The sequence below is a fragment of the Macaca fascicularis genome, chromosome 4, assembly GCF_037993035.2.
Source record: "Macaca fascicularis isolate 582-1 chromosome 4, T2T-MFA8v1.1".
Classification (NCBI taxonomy): domain Eukaryota; kingdom Metazoa; phylum Chordata; class Mammalia; order Primates; family Cercopithecidae; genus Macaca; species Macaca fascicularis.
Genome location: NC_088378.1, coordinates 142,390,894 through 142,416,627, shown reverse-complemented (window position 1 = coordinate 142,416,627; position 25,734 = coordinate 142,390,894). Strand labels below are relative to the sequence as shown.

Sequence of the window (25,734 nt, the reverse complement as noted above, 5' to 3'; positions counted from 1 at the left end):
TTTTCACCTTGTTAGCCTGGTTGGTCTCAATCTCCTGACCTCGTGATCTGCTGGCCTTGGCCTCCCAAAGTGCTGGGATTACAGACATGAGCCACCACACCCGGCCCATTGTTTATTTTTTATCAATCATCCATAGGGGATAGCTCCGTTCCACATTCCCTTGTCCTCCCAATGTAGTTATTTTCTTATTTTGGTTAGCTCAGTGTTCAGTGTTTACATTATTATGACCACGTAAATGGTATTCACAACTAGGCTAGCAGCTGTGATTACTTTCCCTCTGTCAAATTTACTTAATTTGCCTGAGGTTAATAAATGTCTTGTTCCTTCATGTGCTTAGTTTCTGCCTTACTCATTACAAGATCTCTCCCAAACTTTCCCCAGCAGCCTCTGCTATGGTTTGAATGTGTCCTGCAAAGCTCATGTGTTGTAAATTGGATCCCTGTATCAGTCCATTCTCGTATTGCTGTAAGGAAGTAACAGACTAGGTAATTTATAAAGAACAGTGGTTTACTTGGTTCATGGTTTTGCAGGCTGTACAAGCATGGTACTGGTAGCTGCTTGGCTTCTGGGGAGGCCTCAGGAAGCTTTCACTTATTATGGAAGAAGCAGAAGCAGGCATGTCACTTGGTGAAAGCAGGAGGAAGTGGGGAGGGAGGTGCCACAGATTTTTAAACAACCAGATCTCAGGAGAATGCACTATGACAAAGACAGCACCAATCTATGAGGGATCCTGCTCCATGACCCAAACACCACCTACCATGACCCACCTTCAACATTGGGGATTAAAATTCAACATGAGATTTAGAGGGGGGCAACACCCAAACTATATCAGCCTCCAATGCAGTGGTGTTGGGAGGTGGGATCTAATGGAAGGTGTTTGTGTCACCAAGGTTTTGCCCTCGTGAATTAATACCATTATTGCGGGAGCAGGTTCACCCCTTTTGGCTTCTCTTGTCCTCTCTCTTGCCCTTCCATCTTCTGCCATGTGAAGACACAGCAAGAGTGCTTCAACAGACGCTGGTGCCTTGATCCTGGACTTCCCAGTCTCCAGAACTGTGAGAAAATAAATTTCTGTTCTTAACTGACTCAGTCTGTGACATTTTGTTATAGCAGCATAAACAGACCATATAGTTCGTTCTTGCATTGCTACAAAGAAATACCTGAATCCGGGTAATTTATAAAGAAAAGTTTATTTGGCTTACGGTTGTTCAGAGTCTATGGAAAGCATGATTCTGGCACTTGCTAGGCTTACTGGAGAGGCCTCAAGGCCTCAGGAAACTTAGTCATGAGAAGGCAAGGCAAAGCAAAGAGCAAGGGGGCAGGGGAGGTGCTACACACTCTAAAACAACCAAATTTTGTGAGAAAAACAGAGAACAGCACCAATGGAATGGTGCTAAACCATGAGAAACGGCCCCCAAATCACCTCCCATCAGGCCCCACCTCCAACAATGATACAAGTTGACATGAGGTTTGGGCAGGGACACAGATCCAAACCATTACACAGACTAAAACAGTCTCCCTGACTATATTCAAGCACATCTGGGATTCCATCAACCTCACTGTTGTGAAGACATCTGGCCCACAGGCCTCAGTCCTGCTACCTGTGGACTGGTGCCCACACACCTGGGGCAGTTCTGGCTTCCTGGATCTTTCACCTTATCTTTGGTTATTCCTTTGCTAATGTTATTTAAAAAAAAAAAATCCTACTACAAGTTTGGGTAAGGCTGGATTTTTTTCACAAACTTCCATCAAAGTAACAGATTACATGCAGAAACAGCTATGAAAATCCACTAGTCTAACGAGAGACCGGAAAAAAACTTGTAAGCATGTGAAATGCAAAAAAAAAAATACTCTTCTCGCTGTATTATTTTGGTAGTTATTTCTCATGAAAATATTTCTAACATGTAATGGGTTACTAACACTCTATATCAATTAACTAAAGTTTTAAATTCTAATATGGTAAATATTAACAGATGAAAACAGAACTACCTTTGACATCTTCACTCATTCCTAAGAGCATATAGGGATCATAAAACCAAAGCTTTTGAGAACCAATGACATAGCTCCTGGGCCACGACTACAGGGAGACGGTGTGACAAGGACCGCTCGACGCAGAAGGGTCAGGGCGAAATCCCAGGTCCTCTGGCAGGACCACCGCTCTCAGGGTCTCACGTCCTGCCTGAGAGCCGTGTCTAGATCAGGGAAACCCGGCCTTACAGATTCCCCATGCCCGGAAGTTTCTTCCGCCTGTCGCAACGTATGGGGCTGAGACTCTGCAGATCCCGACGACGGGCTCGTGAAGCCCCGAACCCTCCTCCTGCTGCTGCTTCCCCCAGGAACTCTGGCCCTGACTGAGACGGAGACCTACGTGGGCGAGTGCAGGATCAGGAAGGAAACAGCTTTTGTAACTAGGAGCGAGAGACCCGCCCAGCCCGCGGAGCCGCGCCAGGAGGGTCGGGCGGGCCTCAGTCCCTCATTGCCAGGCTCCCACTTTTTGAGAGATTGTTTGGAATTGGTGTGCTGTGGTTTCACTGATGTCACGAATGAATCCGTACACCCTCGCGGTGTTAGCAATCCCTAAAAATTGGTGTAGCTGCAGTTTGTTTCTTCAGACGTTCAGACTGATCTGAAGCTTTTTCTATTCTGATTGGTTTGTGGCCTATGCTGTCCAGAGTGAAGCCGCACATCCTGGCTAACACAGTGAAAACCCCCCTTCTCTGCCAAATATACAAAAAATCAGCCGGTCAGGGTGGTGGGCGCCTATAGCCCCACTTACTCAAAAATGAGGCAGAGGTTGCATTGAGCCAGCATCTATGCCACTGCACTCCAGCGTGAAACAAAATAAGACTCCACCTCAAAAGAAGTGAAGCTATAAACCTTCATGGTGAATGCTACAGCTTTCAAAAGCAGCGCGTCTGGACTTGTTCATTCGTCTCGGCAGGTTCGTGGTCTCATTCCTTTCAGTAGTAAGACTGCAAACCTTCGCCTTGGTACAGCTCATGAAGCGGACACAATAACACAGCAAAACACCAAGCATTATCTCCCCCCCCCATCATGGAAACGGACCCAAAAAACCTACAGCTAGTCTGCCCAGGCAGCCTGCTTTTATTCCCTTATCTGACCCCACCCACATCCTGCTGATTGGTCTATTTTACAGAGAGCTGATTGGTCCTTTTTACAGAGAGCTGATTGGTCCATTTTGACAGAGTGCTGATTGGTGCGTTTACAATCCTTGAGCTAGAAAGAGTCACGCAGTGCTAGTTAGCTAGCTACAGAGTTAGCCAGATACAGAGTACCAATTGGTGTATTTACAAACCCTGAGCTAGACACAGAGTGCTGATTGGTGCATTTACAATCCTTGCGATAGACACAGTCACAAAGTGCTAGTCCTCCAAGTCTCCACTAGGTTAGCTAGATACAGAGTACCAATTGGTGTATTCACAAACCCTGAGCTAGACACAGAATGCTGATTGGTGTATTTACAAACTCTGAGCTAGAAACAGAGTGCTGATTGGTGCACATACAATCCTCTGGCTAGATATAAAAGTTCTCCAAGTCCCCATTCGGCTCAAGAGCCCAAGTGGGTTCACCAAGTGAATCCTGCACTGGGGCTGCAGGCGTAGCTGCCAGCCAGTCCGGAGCCGAGCCTGCACTTCTCAGCTCTCGGGCTGTCGATGGGACTGGGCGCCACTGAGCAGGGGGCAGCTCCCGTCGGGTAGGCTCAGGCCGCGCGGGAGCCCACCGCTGTGAGGAGCTCACACACGGCGGGTTGCAGGTCCCGAGCTCTGCCCCGCGGGGAGGCAGCTAAACCTGGCGAGAATTTGAGTGCAGCGCCGGCGGGCCAGCACTGCTGGGAGACCCGGCGGAACCTCCACAGGTGCTGGCCCGGGTGCTAAGCCCCTCACTACCCTGGGCGGGCGGCGCCCGCCGCTCAGTGTGCGGGGCCCGCCGAGCCCGCGCCTGCGGCTGCCGGAACTTACGCTGGCCCGCGAGCGCTGCTCGCAGCCCCGGCTTCCGCCCGCGCCTCTCCCTGCACACCTCCCCGCAAGCAGAGGGAGGCGGCTCTGGCCTCAGCCAGACGAGAGGGGCTCCCACGGTGCCGTGGCGGGCTAAAGGGCTCCTCAAGCGCCACCAGAGTGGACGCCGAGGCCGAGGAGGCGCTGGGAGTGAGGATTGCTAGCACGTTGTCACCTCTCTATTTTAGCACCACCGTGTCCCGGCCCGGCCGCGGGGAGCCCTGCTTCATCGCCGTGGGCTACGTAGAGGCCACGCAGTTCATGCGGTTCGACAGTGACGCCGCGAATCCGAGGATGGAGCCGCGAGCGCCGTGGGTGGAGCAGGAGGGGCCAGAGTATTGGGACCGGGAGATACGAAGCGCCAAGACCCACGCAGAGACTTTCCAAGGGAACTTGCAGACCCTGCTTCGCTACTATGAGAGCGAAGCCGGTGAGTGACCCCAGTCCGGGACGCAGGTCACGACTCCTCCCCGTCCCCTACGGACGGCCCGGGTCGCCGTGAGTCTCCAGGTCCGAGATCCACCCCGAGGCTGCGGGACCTGTCTGGAGCGTCGACTTGGGAGAGCCCCAGGCGCGTTTACCGGGTTTCATTTTCAGTTTAAGCGAAAATCCCCGCAGGTGCGTCGGGTGGGGGCGGGGCTTGGTGAGCGGGGCTGAGCGTGGGGGAGCGGCCAGGGTCTCACACCTTCCAGAAGATGTTTGGCTGAGTAGTAGGTTCCAAGGACCGCTTCCTCCGCGGGTATGAGCAGCATGCCTAAGACTACAAGGATTACCCCGCCCTGAACGAGCACCTGTGCTCCTGGACTAGGACGGCTCAGATCACCGAGCCCAAGTAGGAGTAGGTTGAAGAGGCAGAGCAATCCAGGGCCTACCTGGAGGGCGTCTGTGTGTAGTCCCTACACAGATACCTGGGGTACGGGAAGGAGACCCTGTAGCGTGCGGGTGCCAGGGGCGATGAGGCGTCTCCCTGATTTGTAGATCTGGCTGGCCTCCCACGAGGAGGGGAGGAAAATGGGATCAATGGTAGAATATCGCTCTCCCTCTGGGTTTCATATCCTGAGATGTGACTCTGAGGGACAATTAAGTGATGAAGTCTCTTGAGGGAATGGAGGGGAAGACAATCCCTAGAATACTAATCAGTGACTCCCTTTGTCCCCTGCAGCAGTTTTGGGTACCACAGGGCGATTTTCTCTCAGACCTTCTTCTCTGCCTCACAGTCAGTGTCTTTGGAGGTCTGATTGCAGCCTTTCTGCGTCTCTTGGCTTCTACCTGGGTCAGAAGCTTAAGTCCTCAGAGACCTGGAGCCTCTCAACGTAGGCTGCATTATCCAGATTCTAGACCTTTCCAAGGAATAGGAACATTATCCCAGATTCCTGTAATAATTATTCCTGTGATAAATCCCAGGCTGGTGTCTGGGTTTTGCGCTCTCTCCCCGACCCCAGGTGTCCTGTACATTCTCAGGATGATCACATGGGCGCGGAGTGCAAAGTGTCTGAATTTTCTGACTTTTCCTCTCAGACCCCTCAAAGGCACACGTGATCAGCCGCCCCATCTGACCATGAGGCCACCCTGAGGTGCTGGGCCCTGGGCTTCTACCCTGTGGGGATCACACTGACCTGGGTGTGGGACGGGGAGGATCAAACTGATAGTGAATGAGTCTCATGAGATCTGATGGGGTTTTTCTGTTTGTTTTGTTTTGTTTTTTCTGAGAGGGACTCTCGCTCTGTCGCCAGGCTGGAATGCCGTGGCGCAGTCTTGGCTTACTGCAACCTCCGCCTCCTGGGTTCAAGCGATTCTCCTGCCTCAGCCTCCCGAGTAGCTGGGACTACAGGCACATACCACCACGCCCAGCTAATTTTTGTATTTTTAGTACAGATGGGGTTTCACCGTGTTGGCCAAGATGGTCTCGATCTCTTGACCTCGTGATCCCCCTGCCTCAGCCTCCAAAAGTGCTGGAATTACAGACGTGAGCCACCGCGCCCAACTGAGACCTGATGGTTTTTTAAAAATGGAGTTTTCCTGCACGAGCTCGCTCTCCTTGCCTGCTGCCATCCACGCAAGATGTGACTTGCTCCTCCTTGCCTTCCACCATGATCGTGAGGCCTCCCCAGCCATGTGGAACTGTTAACTCCGTTAAACCTCTTTTGTAAATTGCCGGGTCTCCAGTATGTCTTTACCAGCAGTGTGAAAACAGACTAACACACAAGTGAAACATATTATACATTTTAATCGATTAAAGACTAGTAGGCAGCTTTCACCATGAGCTGATACAAGAGCCTGTGAGCCTTGAGGGAATATTTGTTGATAGTCAACTACAAACGGTTAGTCTGACATCCCTTCTTCCTATTTAGATGCCCTTTATTTCTTTCTCTTGCCTTATTCCTCTGGCCAGGACTTCCAGTACTCTGTTCAATAAGAGTGATGAGAGAAGGCAGCTTTGTCTTGTGCTAGGTTTCAAGGGGAATGCTTCCCTCATTTAGTATGATGTTGGCTGTTGGTTTGTCATAGATGGCTCTTATTATTTTGAGGTATGCTCCTTTAATACCTAGTTTATTTTATTTTATTTTTTTAAACATTGGGAGGAAGCATTTTAATCAGATGGTAGGGGATGGTAACACTGTACAGGGAGTACTCACAGCTCCAAGAGCTTCCTTCCAAAGTATGACAAAGTTCCTTTAAATAACTAGATTGCTTGCAGCCTGGTCCTCTGCCCATGGGAAGGAGGGGAAATGGATGTGAAAAGCATTGTGGCCTGCCCTCCTGTCATTCATAGATCCAGTTCTGAACACAGCTCGTGTAGTCTACCAGTTCCTCAGGGTGAAACCACAAGCTGATCTCGTTCTCTGCACTCTCCACGGAATCACTGCCATGTATAATGTTCCTGCCAACTTGTATGCAGAAGTCTCCATGGATGGTCCCAGGCTTGGAGTCTGCAGAGTTGGTCTCCCCGAGCATGACTCGGCCTGTCTTCACCACATTCAGCCCCTCCCAGACCATGGCAACCACGGGCCCTGAGTGCATGTATTTCACCAGGCCAACAAAGAATGGACGGTCCTTCAGGTCAATGTAGTGTTCCTTGAGAAGGTCTTCAGAAGCTTGCATGAATTTCAGACCAACAAGGCGGAATCCTTTCTGCTCAAAATGCTTGATAATCTCTCCGACAAGACCCCGCTGGACCCTATCTGGTTTGATCGCAATGAAGGTACGCTCACAGTTGGCCATGGTCCCTTCCAGCTGCTTAGGTTTGAACTCCCGCTGCAGCTGCCAGGACCCAAAACGCTCCAGGGACCCACGTGGTTCACAGCACTTGCTATTGAGTGTTTTTAACATGAAGGAATGTTGAATTTTATCAAAAGGCTTTTCTGGATCTATTAAGATAATCATGTGATTTTTGTCTTTAGTTCTATGTATGTGATGAATCACACTTAATTGATTTGCATGTGTTGAGTCAATCTTGCATCCTGGATATGAAGCCTACTTGATCATGGTGGATTAGCTTTTTGATGGGCTGCTGGATTTGGTTTGCAAGTACTTTGTTGAGGATTATTGCATCAATGTTAATCAAACATAGTGACCTGAAGTTTTGTTTTTTTGTTTTGTCTCTGCCAGGTTTTGGTATCAGGATGATGCTGGCCTCATAGAATGAGTTGGGGAGCTCCTCCTCTTGTATTTTTTGGAATAGTTTCAGTAGGAATGGTACCAGCTCTTCTTTGTCCATCTGGTAGAATTCAGCTGTGAATCCATCAGGTTCAGGACTGTTTTTGGTTGGTAGGCTATGTATTACAGATTCAGTTTTGGAGCTCATTATTGGTCCTTGCAAGGAATCAATTTCTTCCTGGTTCAGTCTTGGGAGGGTGTATGTTTCCAGGAATTTATCTCCTAGGTTTTCTAGCTTGTGTACATACAGGTGTTCATAGTAGCTTCTGATGGTTATTTTTATTTTTGCAGAGTCAGTGGTAACATCTCTTTTGTCATTTCTAATTGTGCTTATTGGGATCACCTCTCTTCCTTATTAGTCTAGCTAGCAGCCTATCCATTCTATTAATTTTTTCAAAAAACCATCTCCTGAATTTGTTGATCTATTATTTTTTTGTGTCTTGATTTCCTTCAGAACTTAACTCATTCTTAACATTTCACAGCCCACTTTCAGTTGATAATGTACTAGTTCACATAAATATAGAAATCTTGCAACCATTTATCTTCTATATGATGTCCATCTTTTATGCTAAAAATATATGTAATACATTTACATAAATTATAAGCCCCATAAGAAAGGCTTCTTACTTTACCTTTAAACAGTTCTATATATATAAAGTAAGATTAAATCAGGGGAGGGGGGAGCAAGATAACCTTTTGCATTTAATATCTACTATTTCTGACATCTTAATCTTTTCTGATAATTTCATTTTCCACTTGGTATCATTTGTTTTTAGCCTGAAAAATTGTCTTTACCAATTTTTATTGTACAGATCTGCTGGTGACAGATTCTCTTAATTTTCTTCTACCTGAAATATCTCCTTATTTTGCCTTTATCTTGAAGGACATCTGTACTGGATATAGAATTCTTAGTTGACCTTTTTTTTCTTCCAGCACTTTAAAGATGTTATTCTACTTTGTTTCTCTGGTTTCTGATGAGAAATCATTGGTCAGGACGAGAGAAACAGAGAAATGAGAACTGAGAAAATAACATGGTAGACCTAAAACCTATCATATCAATAATGACAAAAACCTGTATAAATCAACACTCCAATTAAGGGCAGAGATTCTGTGACTGAATTAAAGAAAAAACCCAATCATATGCTCTTTTCAAGACATGAACTTACTTTCTTTTTTAATTTAATGTTTATTTTTAGTTCAGGGTACATGTGCAGGTTTTTTGGGAGTTTGTCATGTAGTTTCTGTACCCATTAGTACCCACCCAGGTATTAAGCCTAGCACCCATTCATTATTTTTCTTGATCCTCTCCCTCCTTCCACCCTCTACCTTCAAGTAGGCCTCAGTGTGTGTTGTTCTCCTCTATGTGTCCATATGTTCTCATCATTTAGCTCCCACTCATAACTGAGAACATGTGGCAATCGGTTTTCTATTCCTGTATTAGTTAGCAAAGGATAATGCCCTCTAGCTCCATCCATGTTCCTGCAAAGTACATGATCTCATTTTTTTTGTGGCAGCATAGTGTTCCACAGTACGTATGTGCCAGATTTTCTTTAGCCAGTCTACCATTGATGGGCATTTAGGTTGATTCTATGTCTTTGGTATTGTGACTACTGCTGCAATGAACACACATCTGCATGTTAAACATGCAATTTCAATATGAAGACACAGATAAATAAAAATTGATGGAAAAAGCAGTGCCATACAAACAGTAAGCATGGGGGATTGAAATGGTTATTTTACTACCAGTAAAAGACTTTCAAATAATATATATTACCAGAGAGAAAAAAAGGCACTTCATAAACGAAAGGATAAATTCAACAGAAAGACATGCAACCAGAAATGGCTCCAATAGCAAGTCTTCAGAGTTCATGAAGAAAAATTAACAAAATTAGAGAAGTGGAGAATTCTACAAACATGATTATAGATTTTAAAGCTTTCTTTGAGCTATAAATATAACTAAGAGAAATTTAGCAAAGACATAGAAAATTGAAAAGCATTAACAAGAATCCAGACTTAATTTCTTTATATACGTATGCACTTCAATGAAAAATACATATTATCTCAAGTATGAATGATATATTTACCAGGAGAAACAGTATTTCAGGCCATAAAACAATAAATTTGAAAACATTCAAATCATACAGAATATATTTTCTGGCCGTAATGGAAATACATTAGAAATCTCTAACAATAAGATGATCCTGTGGGACTGAATGCTTTTGTCATCCTTAAACTCAGAATTGTAAACCTAATCTCTAATGTGATGGTGTTTGGAGGTAGAGCCATTAGGAAGTGATCATGCAATGAAGGCAAAAACCCTCAATGAGATGAATGCCCTTGTAAAAGGGACCCCAGAGAGCTCCTTGCCCCTTCCACTATGTGAGGACACCAAGAGAAGAAAACATCCATGAATCAGGAAGCAGCCCTTACCATACACTGACTCTTCCTAGGCCTTGATCTTTGACTTCCCAGCCTCCAGAACTGTGAGAAATAGATTTCTGTTGTTTGCAAGCCACATAGACCATGGTATTCTGTTATAACTGCCCAGATTGACTAAGACAGATGATCATGAATATACCAAGTGTTGGAAATAAACAAAAAAATTCTGAATGACAGTTTATTCAAAGAGGAAATCACTAGAGAAATTAGAAAGTCTTCTGTATTCTGAAGGATAATGAAACACAACATATCAAATGTATGAGATGCAGCTGAAGGTAGTACTAGAGAAAAAAATCGATATCCTTAAATGACTATATTAAGAAAGAAGGTAGGTCTCAAATTAGCAAATTAGTTTCTGCTATAAGAAACGAAGAACAAATTAAACCAAAGCATGCAGAAGGAAGAAAATAATAATAGAAAAAATGAAGCAGAAAGATAGAATTTTAGTGAACTCAAATATTGGTTCTATGGGGAAAAATCAGTACACTGTATAAATTTCTAGCTAGACTGGTCAAGACAAAAAGATGCACATTAACAGTGTCAAGAAAAAATGAACATCAGTGCACATTCTGTAGATCTCAAAAATACTGATAATCTCATGTCAGTAAGTTTGACAAGCAAATGAAATGAACGATTTCCTTGAGAGAGAAAACTTATGAAAACTGACCTGAGAAGAGAGAAAAAATGTGGCCAGTCATATATTGATTGTAGAAATTGAATTTGTAATCAAAATCCTCATATGGGAACTCCAGGTCCAGAAGGCTTCACTGATGAATTGTATCAAATAATTTAGAAATAACATCAATTTTACACATACCTTTTAGAAATTAAAGGAGGCAACAATTTTGAATTTATAGTGAGCTGTATTAGTCCGTTTTCATGCTGCTGATAAAGACACTGGAGACTGGGAAGAAAAAAGTTTAATTGGACTTACAATTCTACATGGCTGGGGAGGCCTCAGAATCGTGGCAGGAGGTGAAAGGCATTTTTTACAGAGTGGCAAGAGAAAATGAGGAAGATACAAAAGCAGAAACCTTGATAAAACCATCAGATCAGCCGGGCAAGGCGGCTCACGCCTGTAGTGCCAGCACTTTGGGAGGCCGAGGTGGGTGGATCACCTGAGGTCAGGAGTTTGAGACCAGCCTGACCAAGATGGTGAAACTGTGTCTCTACTAAAAATACAAAAGAATTAGCTGGACTTGGTGGAGGGCACCTGTAATCCCAGCTACTCATGAGGCTGAGGAACAAGAATCACGTGAATCCGGGAGGTGGATGTCGCAGTGAGCTGAGACCACGCCATTGTACTCCAGCCTGGGGGAAAGAGCAAGACTCCATCTAAAACAAAACAAACCATCAGATCTTGTGAACCTTATTCAATACCACAAGAACAGTATAGGGGAAACAGCCCCCATGATTCAAATTATCTCCCACTGGGTCCCTCCTACAACAAGTAAGAATTATGGGAGTACAATTCAAGATGAGATTTGGGTGGGGACACAGAGCCCAATCATATCATTCTGCCCCTGATCCCTCCAAATCTCATGTCCTTACATTTCAAAACCAATCATGTCTTCCCAACAATCCCCCAAAGTCTTTCCTCATTTCAGCATTAACCCAAAAGTCCACCATCCAAAGTCTCATCTGAGACAAGGCAAGTCTCTTCTGCTTATGAGCCTGTAAAATCAAAAGCAAGCTAGTTACTTCCTAGATAAAGGGGGGGTACAGGTATTGGGTAAATACAGGTATGCCAAATGAAGGAAGTGGCCAAAACAAAGGAGTTACAGGGCCGATGCAAGTCCTAAATCCAGTGGGGCAGTCAAATTCTAAAGCTCCAAGATGATCTCCTTTGACTCCATGTCTCATCCAGGTCATGCTGATGCAAGAGGTAGGTCCCCATATCTTGAGCAGCTCTGCCCCTGTGGCTTTGCAGGGTATATACTCCCTCCCAGGTGCTTTTACAGTCTGGCGTTGAGTGTGACTTTTCCAGGTGCACAGTGCAAGCTGTTGGTGGATCTACCATTCTGGGGTTTGGAGCATCATGGCCCTCTTCTCACAGCTCCACTAGGCAGTAAAACTCTGTGTGGGAGATCCAGCCCCACACTGCCCTAGCAGAGGTTCTCCATGAAGGCCCTGCCCTGCAGCAAAGTTTTGCCTAGGCATCCTAGCATTTCCATACATCTTCTGAAATCGAGATGGAAGTTCCCAAACCTCCATTCTTGACTGCTGTGCATCTGCAGGCTCAAAACCAAGTGGAAGCTGTCAAGGCTTAAAGCTTGCACCCTCTGAAGCCGTAGGCCAAGCTGTACCTTGGCCGCTTTTAGCAACAGTGGGAGCATCTGGGACGCAGGGCACTGAGTCCCTAAGCAACACACAGCATGGGGACTCTGGGCCTGGACTATGAAACCATTTTTTCCTCCTGTGCTTCTGGATCTGTGATGGGAGGGGCTACCATGAAGACCTATGGCATGCCCTGGAGACATTTTCCCCATTGTCTTGGGGAATCAACGTTTGGCTCATTGTTACTTAACGCAAATTTCTGCAGCCAGCTTGAGTTTCTTCTCAAAAAATGGGTTTTTTTTTCTACTGCATCGTCAGGCTGCAAATTTTCTGAACTTTTATGCTGTTTCCCTTTTAAAATGGAATGCTTTTAACAGCACCCAAGTCACCTTTTAAATGCTTTGCTGCTTAGAAATTTTATCCACCAGATACCCTAAATCATCTTTCTCAAGTTCAAAGTTCCACAAATCTCTAGGGCAAGGGCAAAATGCCACCAGTCTCTTTGCTAAAATGTAACAAGAGTCACCTTTGCTCCAGCTCCCAACAAGTTCCTGATCTCCATCTGAGACCACCTCAGCCTGGACCTTATTGTTCATATCACTATCAGCATTTTTGTCAAAGCCATTCAACAAGTCTCTAGGAGGTTTCAAACTTTCCCACATTTTCCTGTCTTGTTCTGAGCCCTCCAAACTGTTCCAACCTCTGCCTAATACCCAGTTCCAAAGTCGATTCCACATTTTCGGGTATCTTTTCAGTAGCGCCCCACTCTACTGGTACTAATTTACTGTATTAGTCCGTTTTCACGCTGCTGATAAATACCCAAGACTGAGAAGAAAAAGAGGTTTAATTGTACTTAGAATTCCACATGGTTGGGGAGGCCTCAGAATCATGGCGGGAGGTGAAAGGCACTTCTTACGTGGCGGTAACAAGAGAAAATGAGGAAGATGCAAAAGCAGAAACCCCTGATAAAACCATCAGATCTCATGAGACTTATTCACCACGAGAACAGTATGGGGGAAACCGACCCCATGATTCAGATTATCTCCCACTGGGTCCCTCCCACAACACGTGGGAATTATGGGAGTACAATTCAAGATAAGATTTGTCTGGGGACATAGAGCCAAACCATATCACCAGCGTTATCCATATAAAAATCCCAGACAAGAACATCACGAGAAAAAGAATCAAGAACAAATATTCCTCTTGAATACAGACTCACAATTCTATACAAAATGTTATCCAATTAAGATATACATAAATTGAATAATATGCCATGCCACATTGGTTTTCTTCATGGGAAAGTAAGGTTGGTTTAACATCTGAAAATTAAACAATACAATTCACCTAACAACAAATGTTGCATAATTATAGTTGATGCAGAAAAAGCACTTACAAAATCAAGACTTTCATGACAAAATATCTCAGCAAACTAAAAATCGAAAGCAATATCTTCAGTGTGGTTAAGAACATCCACGAAAAGTTTACAGCTACCCTCATATTCAATTATGAAAGGCCAGATGCTTACTTCCTAAGATCAGCAACAAAGCAAAGATGTGGCTCTCCTCATTTTTGTTTAAAGCACCTTACAAGCATCCTAGCCAGTGCAATATGGCAAGAAAATGAAATAAAAGACCAATAAAAGGACCAGGTGTGGTGCCTCATGCCTGTAATCCCAGCACTTTGGGAGGCCAAGGTGGGAGGATCACTTCAGGAGTTAAGAGACTAGCTTGAGCAACATAGTGGACCCCTGTCTTTACTAACTACAAAGAATTTTTAAAAGAAAAAAAATAGGAAAGGAAGGAATCTTTCTCAGCTTAATTACATATGTAGAAAACAAGGAATTCTGAAAAACTCTCTGGAATTAATAATTAAATTTACAAAATTGTTCACAAAAGCTACGTAATAAATCTCTTAGACAAACATGACAAGTTAGCAACGATACTAATCATCAAAGAAGTGCAAGTTAAAACCACTGTGAGAAACCATCACACATCACCTAGAATAAGTAAAGTTAAAAAGACATAATTCTAAATACTGGTAAGAATATGGAAAAAATAAAAATCTCTTATATTGTTGGTAGGAACGCAAAAATAAAGTTGCAGTCAATTTGTAAAATAATATGGCAATTTCTTAAAACAGCTACCCATCCATTTATTGTATCACCCAACAATTCCACAAATATTTATTTATCCAAAGGAAATGAAAGTGTAAGGCCATGCAAAGACTTGTAGTCAGTTATTGATAGTGGCTTCATTAATAACAGACCCTAACTGGAAATAACCCACATGTTTATCAGCTGGAGAATAGACAAACCAATGAATAAACTGGAATTCCAACAATACTCAGCAGCTACTCAGCAACAAAAATGAATGAAATATTATTACTCTTAACTACATGGAAAGATCTCAAATACTGTTATGCCAAGGGAGAGACTAAACAAAGGACTACATAACATATGATTGCACGTCCATGAAATTCTAGAAATTTCATTATTACAGTAACAGAAAGCAGAGCAGTGGTTGACCGAAGGGAAGCAGGTGAGGGTAGGAGGCAAGGATTAACTAGAAAGGGGCATGAGCAAAGTTTTTAGGGAAAAGAAACTGTTCTCTATCTGGGCAACGTGGTAGTTACATGACTATAAATAATTACCAATATTCATAAAACATTGCAGCTAAAACTGGTGAGTTTTATTATACATAAATGCCCCAATAAGGAAAAAAAAAAAAGTGGGGAAGAAGGCAAAAATGAAGACACTTTTACATCATCAAAAATCAAAAAATTCATTTCCTAGGGGTCTTGTACTACATATAATTTTGAAGGAAGTTCTTCAGGCTGAAGGGAAATGATACTAGATGGTGACCTAGGTATATAGAAAGGAACAATTAACAACAGAAATTATGCACATACACAGATCACATACACACTCATTTTCTTAATGACTTAATGTGAATGCTTAAAGTATTACTGTATTATTGAGTTTATAAAGTATATTGATGTAATATATACAACAATAGTAACAATGGTAGGTTAAATGAAACTACACTATTACAAGTGTCCTTTATTTTGCTGGATGCAGCTGCTTAATATTATGTGAACTTCACTGTGAAAAGTCAAGGAATTGGGTTTCAATTCTTAAACAATAAAAAATTAGTGTAAAGAAATATAGCTAAAAGCCACTAGGAGAATTAAAACCATAAACTAACAAACGTTTACTTAACACATAAGAAAGTAGGAAAGGAGGAATAGAAACCAAAAAAATGAGACAAATTGAAAACATATAGCAAAGTGGTAGACCAAAACCCAGCCATTTTAAGTGAAGAAATGACATGACCTGAGTCACATTAGCAGGACCGCTGAGCACTGTGGGGAGAACAGACATGGGCAGGAAGTGAGGGACAGTGTTAGTGCCACAATTCAGGAGTGACAGGGTGGCAGGGACTAAGAGGAGAGGAGGGTGTGAGGAATGAGAGGGGCAGAGAGAATGGCTGGAGAAGCAGGAGGTGAAGAAAAGGAGCAAAGGGAAAGAATTCTAAAGCAGTGGAAGATCCTAGCAGGGGGTTCTTTGCATTCGGTATTTAATACATTTTGTGGGACTGCCAAAAACTAATGACCTCCTCATGATTAAAAACATAAGAGTAAAAATATACCAAGTATGCAAATAAAATATGCACACTGCTTAGATGTGCATAATTCATAAAAACAAGCAGTGCTTAAGCATTGATGACAGGCATTTTGACTTCAGTGCAATTTTGAGGCTCCTTGTTGCAATATGCAGTAACAAATCCTGCTGCTTTGTATTGAGATGTTCTGGACTCACACAGGGAAACTCGGGCTATGGAATGAAGATAATTTTAAATGCAACAACCCAGAGTCATGGATCCACAGTCTGGGAAAGTAAACTTAGAAGCTTTGTGACTCGAATTGCAGTGCTGTTTGGATACACTTATATATGAAGCAAGCAAAATTAGGTCTTTTACAGATTAGAATCCTGATCATTCAGGGGTTAGATTGTGCTAACCACTGTATTAATAAACAAACAAACCTGGTCACTATGAGAATCTCTATCTTGTGCCTTCAGCCACAACTTCACCAGGTTTAAAGAGAAAACCCTTTTCTCTACACCGCCATTCCCAGGGCGAGCGCACTCTCTGGCATCAAAGTTCCCTGGGGTGAGTTTTCTTCTAGGGTAACCCAACGGGAGAGGTAAGGAGTGGGAAGTCCAGTTCAGGGATGAGGATTTCAGGATGAGTGAATGGGAACGGGCTGGGCCCAGCCTGGGGGTTCTCTCCCCGGTTTCCACAGACAGATCCTTGACCAGGACTCAGGCAGACAGTATGACAAAGAGGCTGGTGTAGGAAAAGAGGGATCAGGACAAAGTCCCAGGTCTCAGGCGTGGCTCTCTGGGTCTCAGACCCCGAGGGCGATGACTGCACTGGGGAGGCACAGGGTTGGGGATTGTCCACTCCCCTGAGTTTCTGTTCTCCCAACCTTTTTCCTGGATACTTGTGATGTGATCCCACTTCTCCCATTGGGTTCCGGGTTTTTAGAGAAGCCAATCAGTGTCGCCGCGATCCCGGCACTAGTGTACCCGCGCACCCACCGGGACTCAGATACTCCCCAGGCGCGGAGGATGCAGGTCACGGCGCCCGAACCACCTTCCTGCTGCTCTCGGGGGCCCTGGCCCTGACCGAGACCTGGGCCGGTGAGTGCAGGGACTGGAGGGAAAGGGCCTCTGCAGGGAGGAGCGTGGGGCCCTCCCGGCGGGGGCTCAGGACCGGGAAGCCGCGCCGGGAGAAGGGTTGGGTGGGTCTCAGCCCCTCCTCGCGCCCGGGCTCCCACTTCATGAGGTATTTGAGCACCGCCGTGTCCCGGCCTGGCCGTGGGGAGCCCCGCTTCATCTCCGTGGGCTACGTGGAAGACACGCAGTTCGTGCGGTTCGACAGCGACGCGGTGAGTCCGAGGATGGAGCCGTGGGTGGAGCAGGAGGGGCTGGAGTATTGGGACCGGGAGACACGGAACGCCAAGGGCCACGCACAGATTTCCCGAGAGAACCTGCGGACCCTGCTCGGCTACTACTACCAGAGCGAGGCCGGTGAGTGGCCCCAGCCAGGGGCGCAGGTCACGATCCCTCCCCATCCCCCACGGACGGCCCAGATCCCCCAGAGTCTCTGGGTCCGAGATCCACCCAGAGATGGGTGGATCTGGACCTGGCCAGACCCTCGACCAGGGAAGAAACTCGAGCGCCTTTACCCGGTTTAATTTCCAGTTTAGGCCAAAATCCTTGCGGGTTGGTCGGGGCGGGAGCGGGGCTCGGTGTTCAGGGCTGACCGCGGGGGCGGGGCCATGTTTCTCACACCATTCAGAGGATGCATGGCTGCTACGTGGGGCCCGACGGGCGCCTCCTCCGCGGGTATGAACAGTTCGCTTGCGATGGCAAGGATTACATCGCCCTGAACGAGGACCTGCGCTCCTGGACCGCCGCGAACACAGCGGCTCACATCTCCCCATGCAAGTGGGAGGCGGACAAATACTCAGAGCAGGCTGGGGCCTACCCGAGGGCGAGGGCGAGTGCATGGAGTGGCTCCGCAGACACCTGGAGAGCAGGAAGGAGACGCTGCAGCACGCGGGTACCAGGGGCCACAGGGCGCCTCCCTCATCTCCTGTATATCTCCCAGGCTGGCGTGCCACCAGGAGGATCGGAAAATGGGACCAACGCTAGAAAATCGCCCTCCCTCTGGTCCTGAATGGGAAGAATCATGGGTTTCCAGATCCTGCACCAGAGAGTGACTCTGAGAGCCCACCCTGCTCTCCGGGACAATTAAGGGATGAAGTTCCTGAGGAAATGGAGGGGAAGACAGTCCCTGGAATACTGATCCGTGGTCGCCTTTGACTCCTACAGCAGCCTTGGGCACCAGGACTTTTCCTCTCAGGCCTTGTTCTCTCTCACACACTTAGTGTGTCTGTGGCTCCGATTCCAGCTCTTCTGAGTCCCTCGGCCTCTACTCAGGTCAGGACCAGAAGTCCCTGCGTCCCCATCAGAGACTCGAACTTTCCAAGGAATAGGAGATTATCCCAGATTCCTGTGTTCAGGCTGGTATCTGGGTTCTGTGCTCCCTTCCCCACCCCAGGTGTCCTGTCCATTCTCAGGATGGTCACATGTGTGCTGCTGGAGTGTCCCATGAGGAATGCAAAGTGCCTGAATTTTCTGACTCTTCCCCTCAGATCCCCCAAAGGCACACGTAACCCAGCACCCCGTCTCTGACCACAAGGCCACCCTGAGGTGTTGATCCCTAGGCTTCTACCTTGCGGAGATCACACTGACCTGGCAGCGGGATGGGGAGGACCAGACCCAGGACATGGAGTTTGTGGAGACCAGGCCTGCAGGGTATGGAACCTTCCAGAAGTGGGTGGCTGTAGTGGTGCCTTCTGGAAAGGAGCAGAGATACACGTGCTATGTGCAACATGAGGGGCTGCCAGAGCCCCTCACTCTGAGGTAGGGTAAGGAGGGGTATAAGTTATCTCTTCTCAGGGAAAGCAGGAGACCTTCAGCAGGGTCAGGGCTGAGGCCTGGGGGTCAGAACCCCTCACCTTCCTCTCCTTTCCCAGAGCTGTCTTCCCAGCCCACCATCCCCATCGTGGGCATCATTGCTGGCCTGGTTCTCCTTGGAGCTGTGGTCACCGGAGCTGTGGTCGCTGCTGTAATGTGGAGGAAGAAAAGCTCAGGTAGGGAAGGAGTGAGGGGTGGGGTCTGAGTTTTCTTGTTCCACTGTGGGTTTCAAGCCACAGGTAGAATTATGACTTGCTTCATCACTTGGAAACACCATCCACACACAGGCCAACCCAGCCTGGAGCCCTGCCTGCCAACACTTGCTCTTTTGTGAAGCACATGTGAAAACAAAGGACAAATTTATCACCTTGATGATTGTGGTGATGGGGACCTCCCAGCAGTCACAGGTCACAGGGGACAATCCCTACTGAGGACAGACCTCAGGAGGACAGTTGGTCTAGTCCCCACACCTGCTTTCCTCATGTTTTCTGATCCTGCCCTGGGTCTGCAGTCACAGTTCTGGAAATTTTCCTGGGGTCCAAGATTTGCTGTTTCCTTAAGGACCTTATGCCCTGTGTCCTCCCTGACCTCTCACAGGTTGTGTTTTTCTCACAGATGCAACAAGAGGGAGCTATGCTCAGGCTGCCTGTTAGTATAGGAGATTAGAGGGCTGCTCCCTGAGATCACTGGGACAGTGTAGACAAGATTCCTCCTTTAGCCACATCTCCTGTGGGCTCTGACCAGTTCCTATTTTTGTTCTACCCCAGGCAGCAACTGTGCCCAGGACTCTGATGCGTCTCATGAGACTTATAAAGATGAGACGCTGGGGGGCCTGAAGTGGGTCGGGGTGAGGCAGAGGGGACATGACTCTGTTGAGGGGTTCTCTAGATTTGGACATCTCAAGCATGTGGTAGGCTGTTCAGAGTGTCACCAGGTACAGTGACTGCCCTGGATTTGTTTATGATTATTTTCTTCTGTAGCTTGAGACAACTGCCTTCAGTGGGACTGAGATACAAAATTTCTTCAAGTCCTTCCTCTGACACACACCATTGTAATGTCAAGAGCTCCTGACTTCTCTATCTGCACCTGACATGTGAATATATCTACGTTTCTGTGTTCCAGTTATCATCATGTGAGGCAATGGGCGACTGGTCCACCACTGCCACCAGAACCACCACCCCACACTGACCTGTGCTCTCTTCCTCAGTCAAGTTTCTTGTTTCAGCAGAGGTGAGGCTGGGACATTTCTATTCAAGTCTTAACTTTAAGTTTCATTGAGCTGCAACTTATTTCTCTATTCAAAATAAGAACCTAGATATGAATTTTTCAAATTCTTGCCATGAGGTTGGGTTGATGGTTTAATGAAAGGAGAACAAGGCTCTTAAAACCTGACAGCCTTCCAGAATCCATTTTTGCTATGATGGGCCTGTTGTAGATGGAGACAGGAGAGAGGGTTGTGAGGAGCTGAGTGTGGACAGCCTATGCTCAGTTGGTGCTCAGTACATCATGGAATTTGATGTGGTCATTCGTTGGGTTGGTCATCTTTACTGCTCCTTTGTTTGTGTGACTCCAGTAGAACCTTATTTCACCAGAACCTGTGATCACAAGGACACAGATGTTGCCTGGGCCTTGTCCTGTCTCCAGGACTGTGGGCAGCGAGGGCTTTGTGTGGCTGGGTCAGGCTATGGTATGGCCCTAATATTTTGTATCATTATTTTTGGTTTCTTTGTTTCCGTGGAGGACTATGCCTATTCCTGTTCTGGTGTCTGAGTTCTGATCTCTTTCTCCCCTGGGTGTCCCTCATCTCTGACAGCAGCAGGAGTCATTTTTCCTGTCATTGTCCCCACAAGGTGGAAGGCAGCCACTGCATACAGAAGTCTGTGGTATTAAGAGATGAATTTTCAAGCCCATGCAGCTTTTACCCTATTTCCAGGGCTCTTTCTTGGATTGTATTTTCTATCTTTTCCCCCAACCTTTTTAAAAGAACTAGATTCTGAAATTAGCAGACGGGAGTAATGCCACAAGTGCTCATCTTAGGTAACTTTCTAGAGGAACTCCTCTTCTGCTCAGCTCTCCTACCCACTCTCCCTTTCCTGAGTGTAGTAATCCTAGCACTGGCTCTAATGCAAACTCGTGGATTTATAGAGCAGTCTAACTTAGATTTATATTTCTTTGGAAATTGGGATTCATAGTCTTAAGATTGTTCTTTCCTAAGAGGGAAATATAATTGCATGCTGCAGTGTGCAGAGGGATTGGTGTGGGAGGAGGGATGCAGGGAGGGAGGGAGGACACACAAGCAGCACTGCTGAGAAAAGCATAGGCGACCTCGATGTCAGCGTGAGAGGGCCTTGTGCTGTAGCTGCCGTGAAACAGCATTTGGCCTGAGGCTATTTAATAAAGATATTGCCTTTAGAATAGCGAGGTGCTCTACAGCAGTCATTCATTCAGCCAGCCTTTGTTGTCTGCCAGACATGTGACAGAATGTTTTTGCATCTGGCGAAAGTCACTGAAGTAAAATCGGAAAAATCTCTAGCCTTGTGGGGCATGTGTTGCAGTGGGAAGAGGCAGACAGTACATACACTCTAATACATGCAGAGTAAATGAGGAAAGTAGAAGGTGGTAAGTGATGTGGAACAGGTGATCAGAGTGTGGGTTGTGGGACAGAGAAGGTAGCTATTGTGCCGGGGTGGTCAGCGTGGGCCTCGTTGGGAAGGTGACCTTTGATGAAATATTTGAAGGACATAAAGGTATTCGTCATGAGGGTATCTGGAGGAAGTTTTTTCTAGGGAGTAGGAACCTTCGGTGCCAGTGTACCAGGACAGGATCATGTCTGTGTGTTCTGGGAAGAACAAGTGACTGGGTATGGCTGAGATAAGGTCACTGAGATAAGGTCAGGGGTTTGGTCAGATCATGTGGGTTTAGGGCTGGAGTATGTGGGAAGGATTTTGACTTTGAATGAGATAGTTTTAAGCAGAATAAAGACATGCCACAACTTCTTTTTTAAAAGGATCCCTCTAGCTGCTGTGCTGAGAACAGAATCCAAAGGCCAGAGATGAGCAAGGCAGGTGGGGAGACTGGAGGAAATGAGTGCAGTATTTCAGGCTGGAGATTTTGGTTACTTAACTGAGTGTGAGCAGTGGAAATATTGGGAAGTGATTGGATTCTCACTATTTCCAATCACTTTATACAGCATTTTCTAATGGACTAAATCTGGGGTATGAGAAAGAAGAGCAAAGGATACCAAAAATGTCAGCCTGTGTGACTAAAAAGAGTTGCCATCAGCCGAGAATGAGAAGACTAGCAGGAGCATATGAGAGGAGGGGACATCGCAGGCGGTCACTGTGGGAGATGTGGGATCTGAGATGCCGCTGAGAAATACCAGTGAGGTAGTCGAGTTGGCAGTTGGACAGATGAATCTAGAGACATTTAGGAGAAACAGACTTGGGAGATGATGTCATACAAAAGTTATTTAAAGCCTTGAGTCTGGATGACATCTCCAAAGGAGTGATTGGCTATAGAAGAGAACAGGAACAAGGACTGAACACTAAGCCTCCGTTGCTAAAGGATCTGATCAGACAACACACCTAGATCAGACCGCACAGTCCTGACCCCACGTCTAGAAGGTACATAGACCAGGGAGTTCCAGACTTTCCTGTACAGAGGAATCACCTGGACATCACCTTAAGTCTCAGCTGATCTGGAATCGAGTATGAGATTTCCTACTTATAAAATGTTGCTGTTGGCGCTGATGCTGCTGGTCTTCAGATCCCACTTTTGGTGGCAAGAACACAGACCAGGATTCCTAGGCTGTGCATCAGCCTTGCCTGTGGGGCTTGTTAAAAAGCAATTCCTGGACTCCGTGCCCAACATTCTGACACAGGGGATTTGTGGAGAGGCCTGAGTGTTCTGTAACAAGCCCACAGCAAACCTGGTGCTCAGCCACATTTGATATCACTGAGATCAATAGTTGGAGAATGCCCAGGATGGGGAGGGGTCTCAGATCCACATTTAAGTATTGCTTTCTTCTGTTTTTTGTTTTTTATTTTTTATTTTTAAGGAGGATGTGTTTCTTTAATTATAAGACAGGATGCTGAGAAATAAATGTCATTTTCCCTACCATGGAGTATGGCCAGATAGAAGATTTAGGAAGTGGCTCACAGCTCAGCATGATAAAAAAATAGCTGAATGCTGCTCTCTGAAACTACTCCCCAGAATGATTTCACATTCATTCCTTAGAGCAAACAATTGCTTGCAAATTTCTCTAATTTAAACATAAAGGAGTGTACACATTGGTATTAGTATTCATTTTATTTGGGGGAAGGGCACTGAATTAGTCCGTTTTCACACTGCTGATAAAGACATACCCGAGATTGGGAAAAAAAAAGAGGTTTAATTGGACTTATAGTTACATATGGCTGAGGAGGCCTCAAAATCATGGCAGTAGGTGAAAGGCACTTCCTTTTTTTCTTTTTTCTTTTTTTTTTTTTTTTACATGGAGTCTCACTCTGTTGGCCCAGGCTGGAGTGCAGTGGCATGATCTCGGCTCACTGCGAGCTCCACCTCTCAGGTTCACGCCATTCTCCTGCCTCAGCCTCCTAGTAGCTGGGACTACAGGCACCTGCCACCACGCCCGGCTAATTTTTTGTATTTTTAGTAGAGACGGGGTTTCACCGTGTTAGCCAGGATGGTCTCGATCTCCTGACCTCGTGATCCGCCCACCTCGGCCTCCCAAAGCGCTGGGATTATAGGCATGAGCCACTGTGCCCAGCCAAAAGGCACTTCTTACATGGTAGTGGCAAGAGAAAATGAGGAAGAAGCAAAAGTGGAAGCCCCTGATGAACCCATTGGATCTCATGAGACTTACTCACTATCATGAGAATAGCATGGGAAAGACCGCCCCCAATGATTCAATTACCTCCCACAACACATGGGAATTCTGGGAGATACCATTCAAATTGAGATTTGGGTGGGGACACAGCCAAACCACATTAGGCACAAAACCAGGTTTGAGGCTACACAGCCAGGAACATAATCCACAGCCACCCTAATTCAGATCTCTCGTAGAAACCACTGCCCCTGCTCCTGGGCACAGATGCTACTACTTATACCTCTGATACCCTGATGGTGGACACCGGGCCCTGTGGCGAGGACTGCTCTCACCGCTGCTCCTGAGAACTGCTTTACCATCTTTACCAAAATTAGTCTTCACTGTCCCAGCCTCCCTGTGCCATCTCGTCCCGGTTAGAAGCCCACGTGTGGTCATCTAAATTATGCAGCCATAGCCTCTTGCAGTGTTTAGGTGCAATAATGTTGGAGAAAGTGAATTTTTCTCTTTTGTAGAAGGAGGTAGTCCCTGCTTTCTAATAAGACTCTTCAACTTAGAGAGTTCGGGTGCTGGAGGTAGAGGGGTGAGGGATGGAAAAACAATGACAAATTTCAATTCCTAGAATCATGATCTGAGCCTAGAGCTTTATCTAGTACATTGCAGGAACCTGGGTTTGGTTAAGTGTATAATAAATGACATAGTTCAACTTATTCCCTTGATAGTATTTTGTTCTGTTGTTCTATCGGCACATGCTCCTAGGAAGAGTATCTATACATTCACCAGTTTTAATGTGCCTGTCCCACAAAACCCTAAAAGACCATCCTAATTTAGATGCCGTGCTACTGAAACTTGTATGAACAGCTGATAACCATACTGTTTGTAGCAGACCCAGTGACATGGTATAAATGCTCATCTTTTGCTTGACTGTTACTAGTCTGGGATGAGATAAAATAGAGGTTTACTTGCATAGTTCACTCACAATTTTTATATGTATATTACTGTGGGTTGCTAACTAACAGTCCACAGACCAGTGCTAGCCCACAGACTATACTTTGAGAGTAGCATTGGTATAGATGTACTTGTATTCCAGCATCTACCTTTGTGTCAAATTAATAGCAGGAATTAATCAGTAGTGAATGGGGATTCCATTTCCAGTAATAGGGTGAACTAGGTGTTAAGGCTGCCTCTTCTACCAAAAACAACTAAAAAAGAGATGAAATGTGAAAATCACCCAAGAGTATAGAAATATAAAAAAGGGAATAATCTTTTTGGTCAAAATATAAATGTGGGCAGGATTTAGAAAAAGAGAAGTTGCTTTTATCTTGAGGGCATTTACCAAATCTTGAAAAATCTTAGCTTTGGTTTTCTCAGCTTCATATGGTATAATGCAAAGGAAATAATTCTCAGAACTTGTTTGTGTAGGGAGTATACGAGGAGACACTTTCATGTACCCCATAAAATCTGGGAAACAAAAGATGTGTTTCCTCCGAGTAAGAAACGAAAATCTGTTTCATCCCCCAACACAAGAGTATTCTAAAGAAATTTGTCTTTGAGCCGGCAAAAACTGTTTTTGAGAATTTATAACCACCAGCCAGCACTCCTGCAGATTTTTTGCCCAAACTAGCTTTACCATTTTGGGCCCAAATAACCTCAAAGCATGATTTTGATTAATAATTGTCCTGGATTAGCAGTGATTCATAAATTGGAAGAAGGAAACAAAAATCTCTATAGGAATGCATATTTAACCCATATGTCAAAGAATTTGCCCAAATAATTCTGCAAGGAAAAAGCCGCTCAGAGCATGAACTGTATAAAGTACAATTGGAGAAAAGTCAGTCTGATTGAGAACTAGTGGAAACAATAGATAAGAGGTTCATAAAGCTTCGATATTTGAATTATGAAACAACGTAACCAGTATTACATTTAAAATAATTATGAGCTGGGCATGGTGGCTCACATCTGTAATCCCAGCA

The 25,734-nt window shown here is 45.6% G+C and overlaps 1 protein-coding gene, 1 long non-coding RNA gene and 2 pseudogenes across 4 annotated transcripts; 2 read left to right on the top strand and 2 right to left on the bottom strand.

Moving 5' to 3' along the window:
- Positions 1 to 489: 489 nt before the first annotated feature.
- On the bottom strand, positions 490 to 3,079 carry LOC141410137 (uncharacterized). The gene is made up of 2 exons (XR_012434052.1): positions 2,878 to 3,079; positions 490 to 1,053 (listed from the first exon to the last, which is right to left on the bottom strand). It is a non-coding gene; the product is annotated as an uncharacterized lncRNA (long non-coding RNA).
- Positions 3,080 to 3,572: 493 nt separating this feature from the next.
- LOC102145054 (patr class I histocompatibility antigen, A-2 alpha chain-like) lies at positions 3,573 to 6,167 on the top strand. The gene is made up of 3 exons (XM_065544252.2): positions 3,573 to 3,715; positions 4,205 to 4,446; positions 5,892 to 6,167. Exons 1-3 carry the CDS (start codon positions 3,675 to 3,677, stop codon positions 5,984 to 5,986), a joined length of 378 nt encoding a protein of 125 aa, XP_065400324.1. The 5' UTR covers positions 3,573 to 3,674; the 3' UTR covers positions 5,987 to 6,167.
- A 424-nt stretch (positions 6,168 to 6,591) lies between these two features.
- On the bottom strand, positions 6,592 to 7,275 carry LOC102141837 (nucleoside diphosphate kinase A pseudogene; annotated as a pseudogene). The gene has a single exon (XR_012434046.1). The product of XR_012434046.1 is annotated as a nucleoside diphosphate kinase A pseudogene (transcript).
- A 9,638-nt stretch (positions 7,276 to 16,913) lies between these two features.
- On the top strand, positions 16,914 to 24,471 carry LOC102142486 (HLA class I histocompatibility antigen, alpha chain G; annotated as a pseudogene). The gene is made up of 5 exons (XR_012434505.1): positions 16,914 to 17,481; positions 18,612 to 18,882; positions 18,996 to 19,112; positions 20,059 to 20,166; positions 23,990 to 24,471. The product of XR_012434505.1 is annotated as an HLA class I histocompatibility antigen, alpha chain G (transcript).
- Positions 24,472 to 25,734: the final 1,263 nt, after the last annotated feature.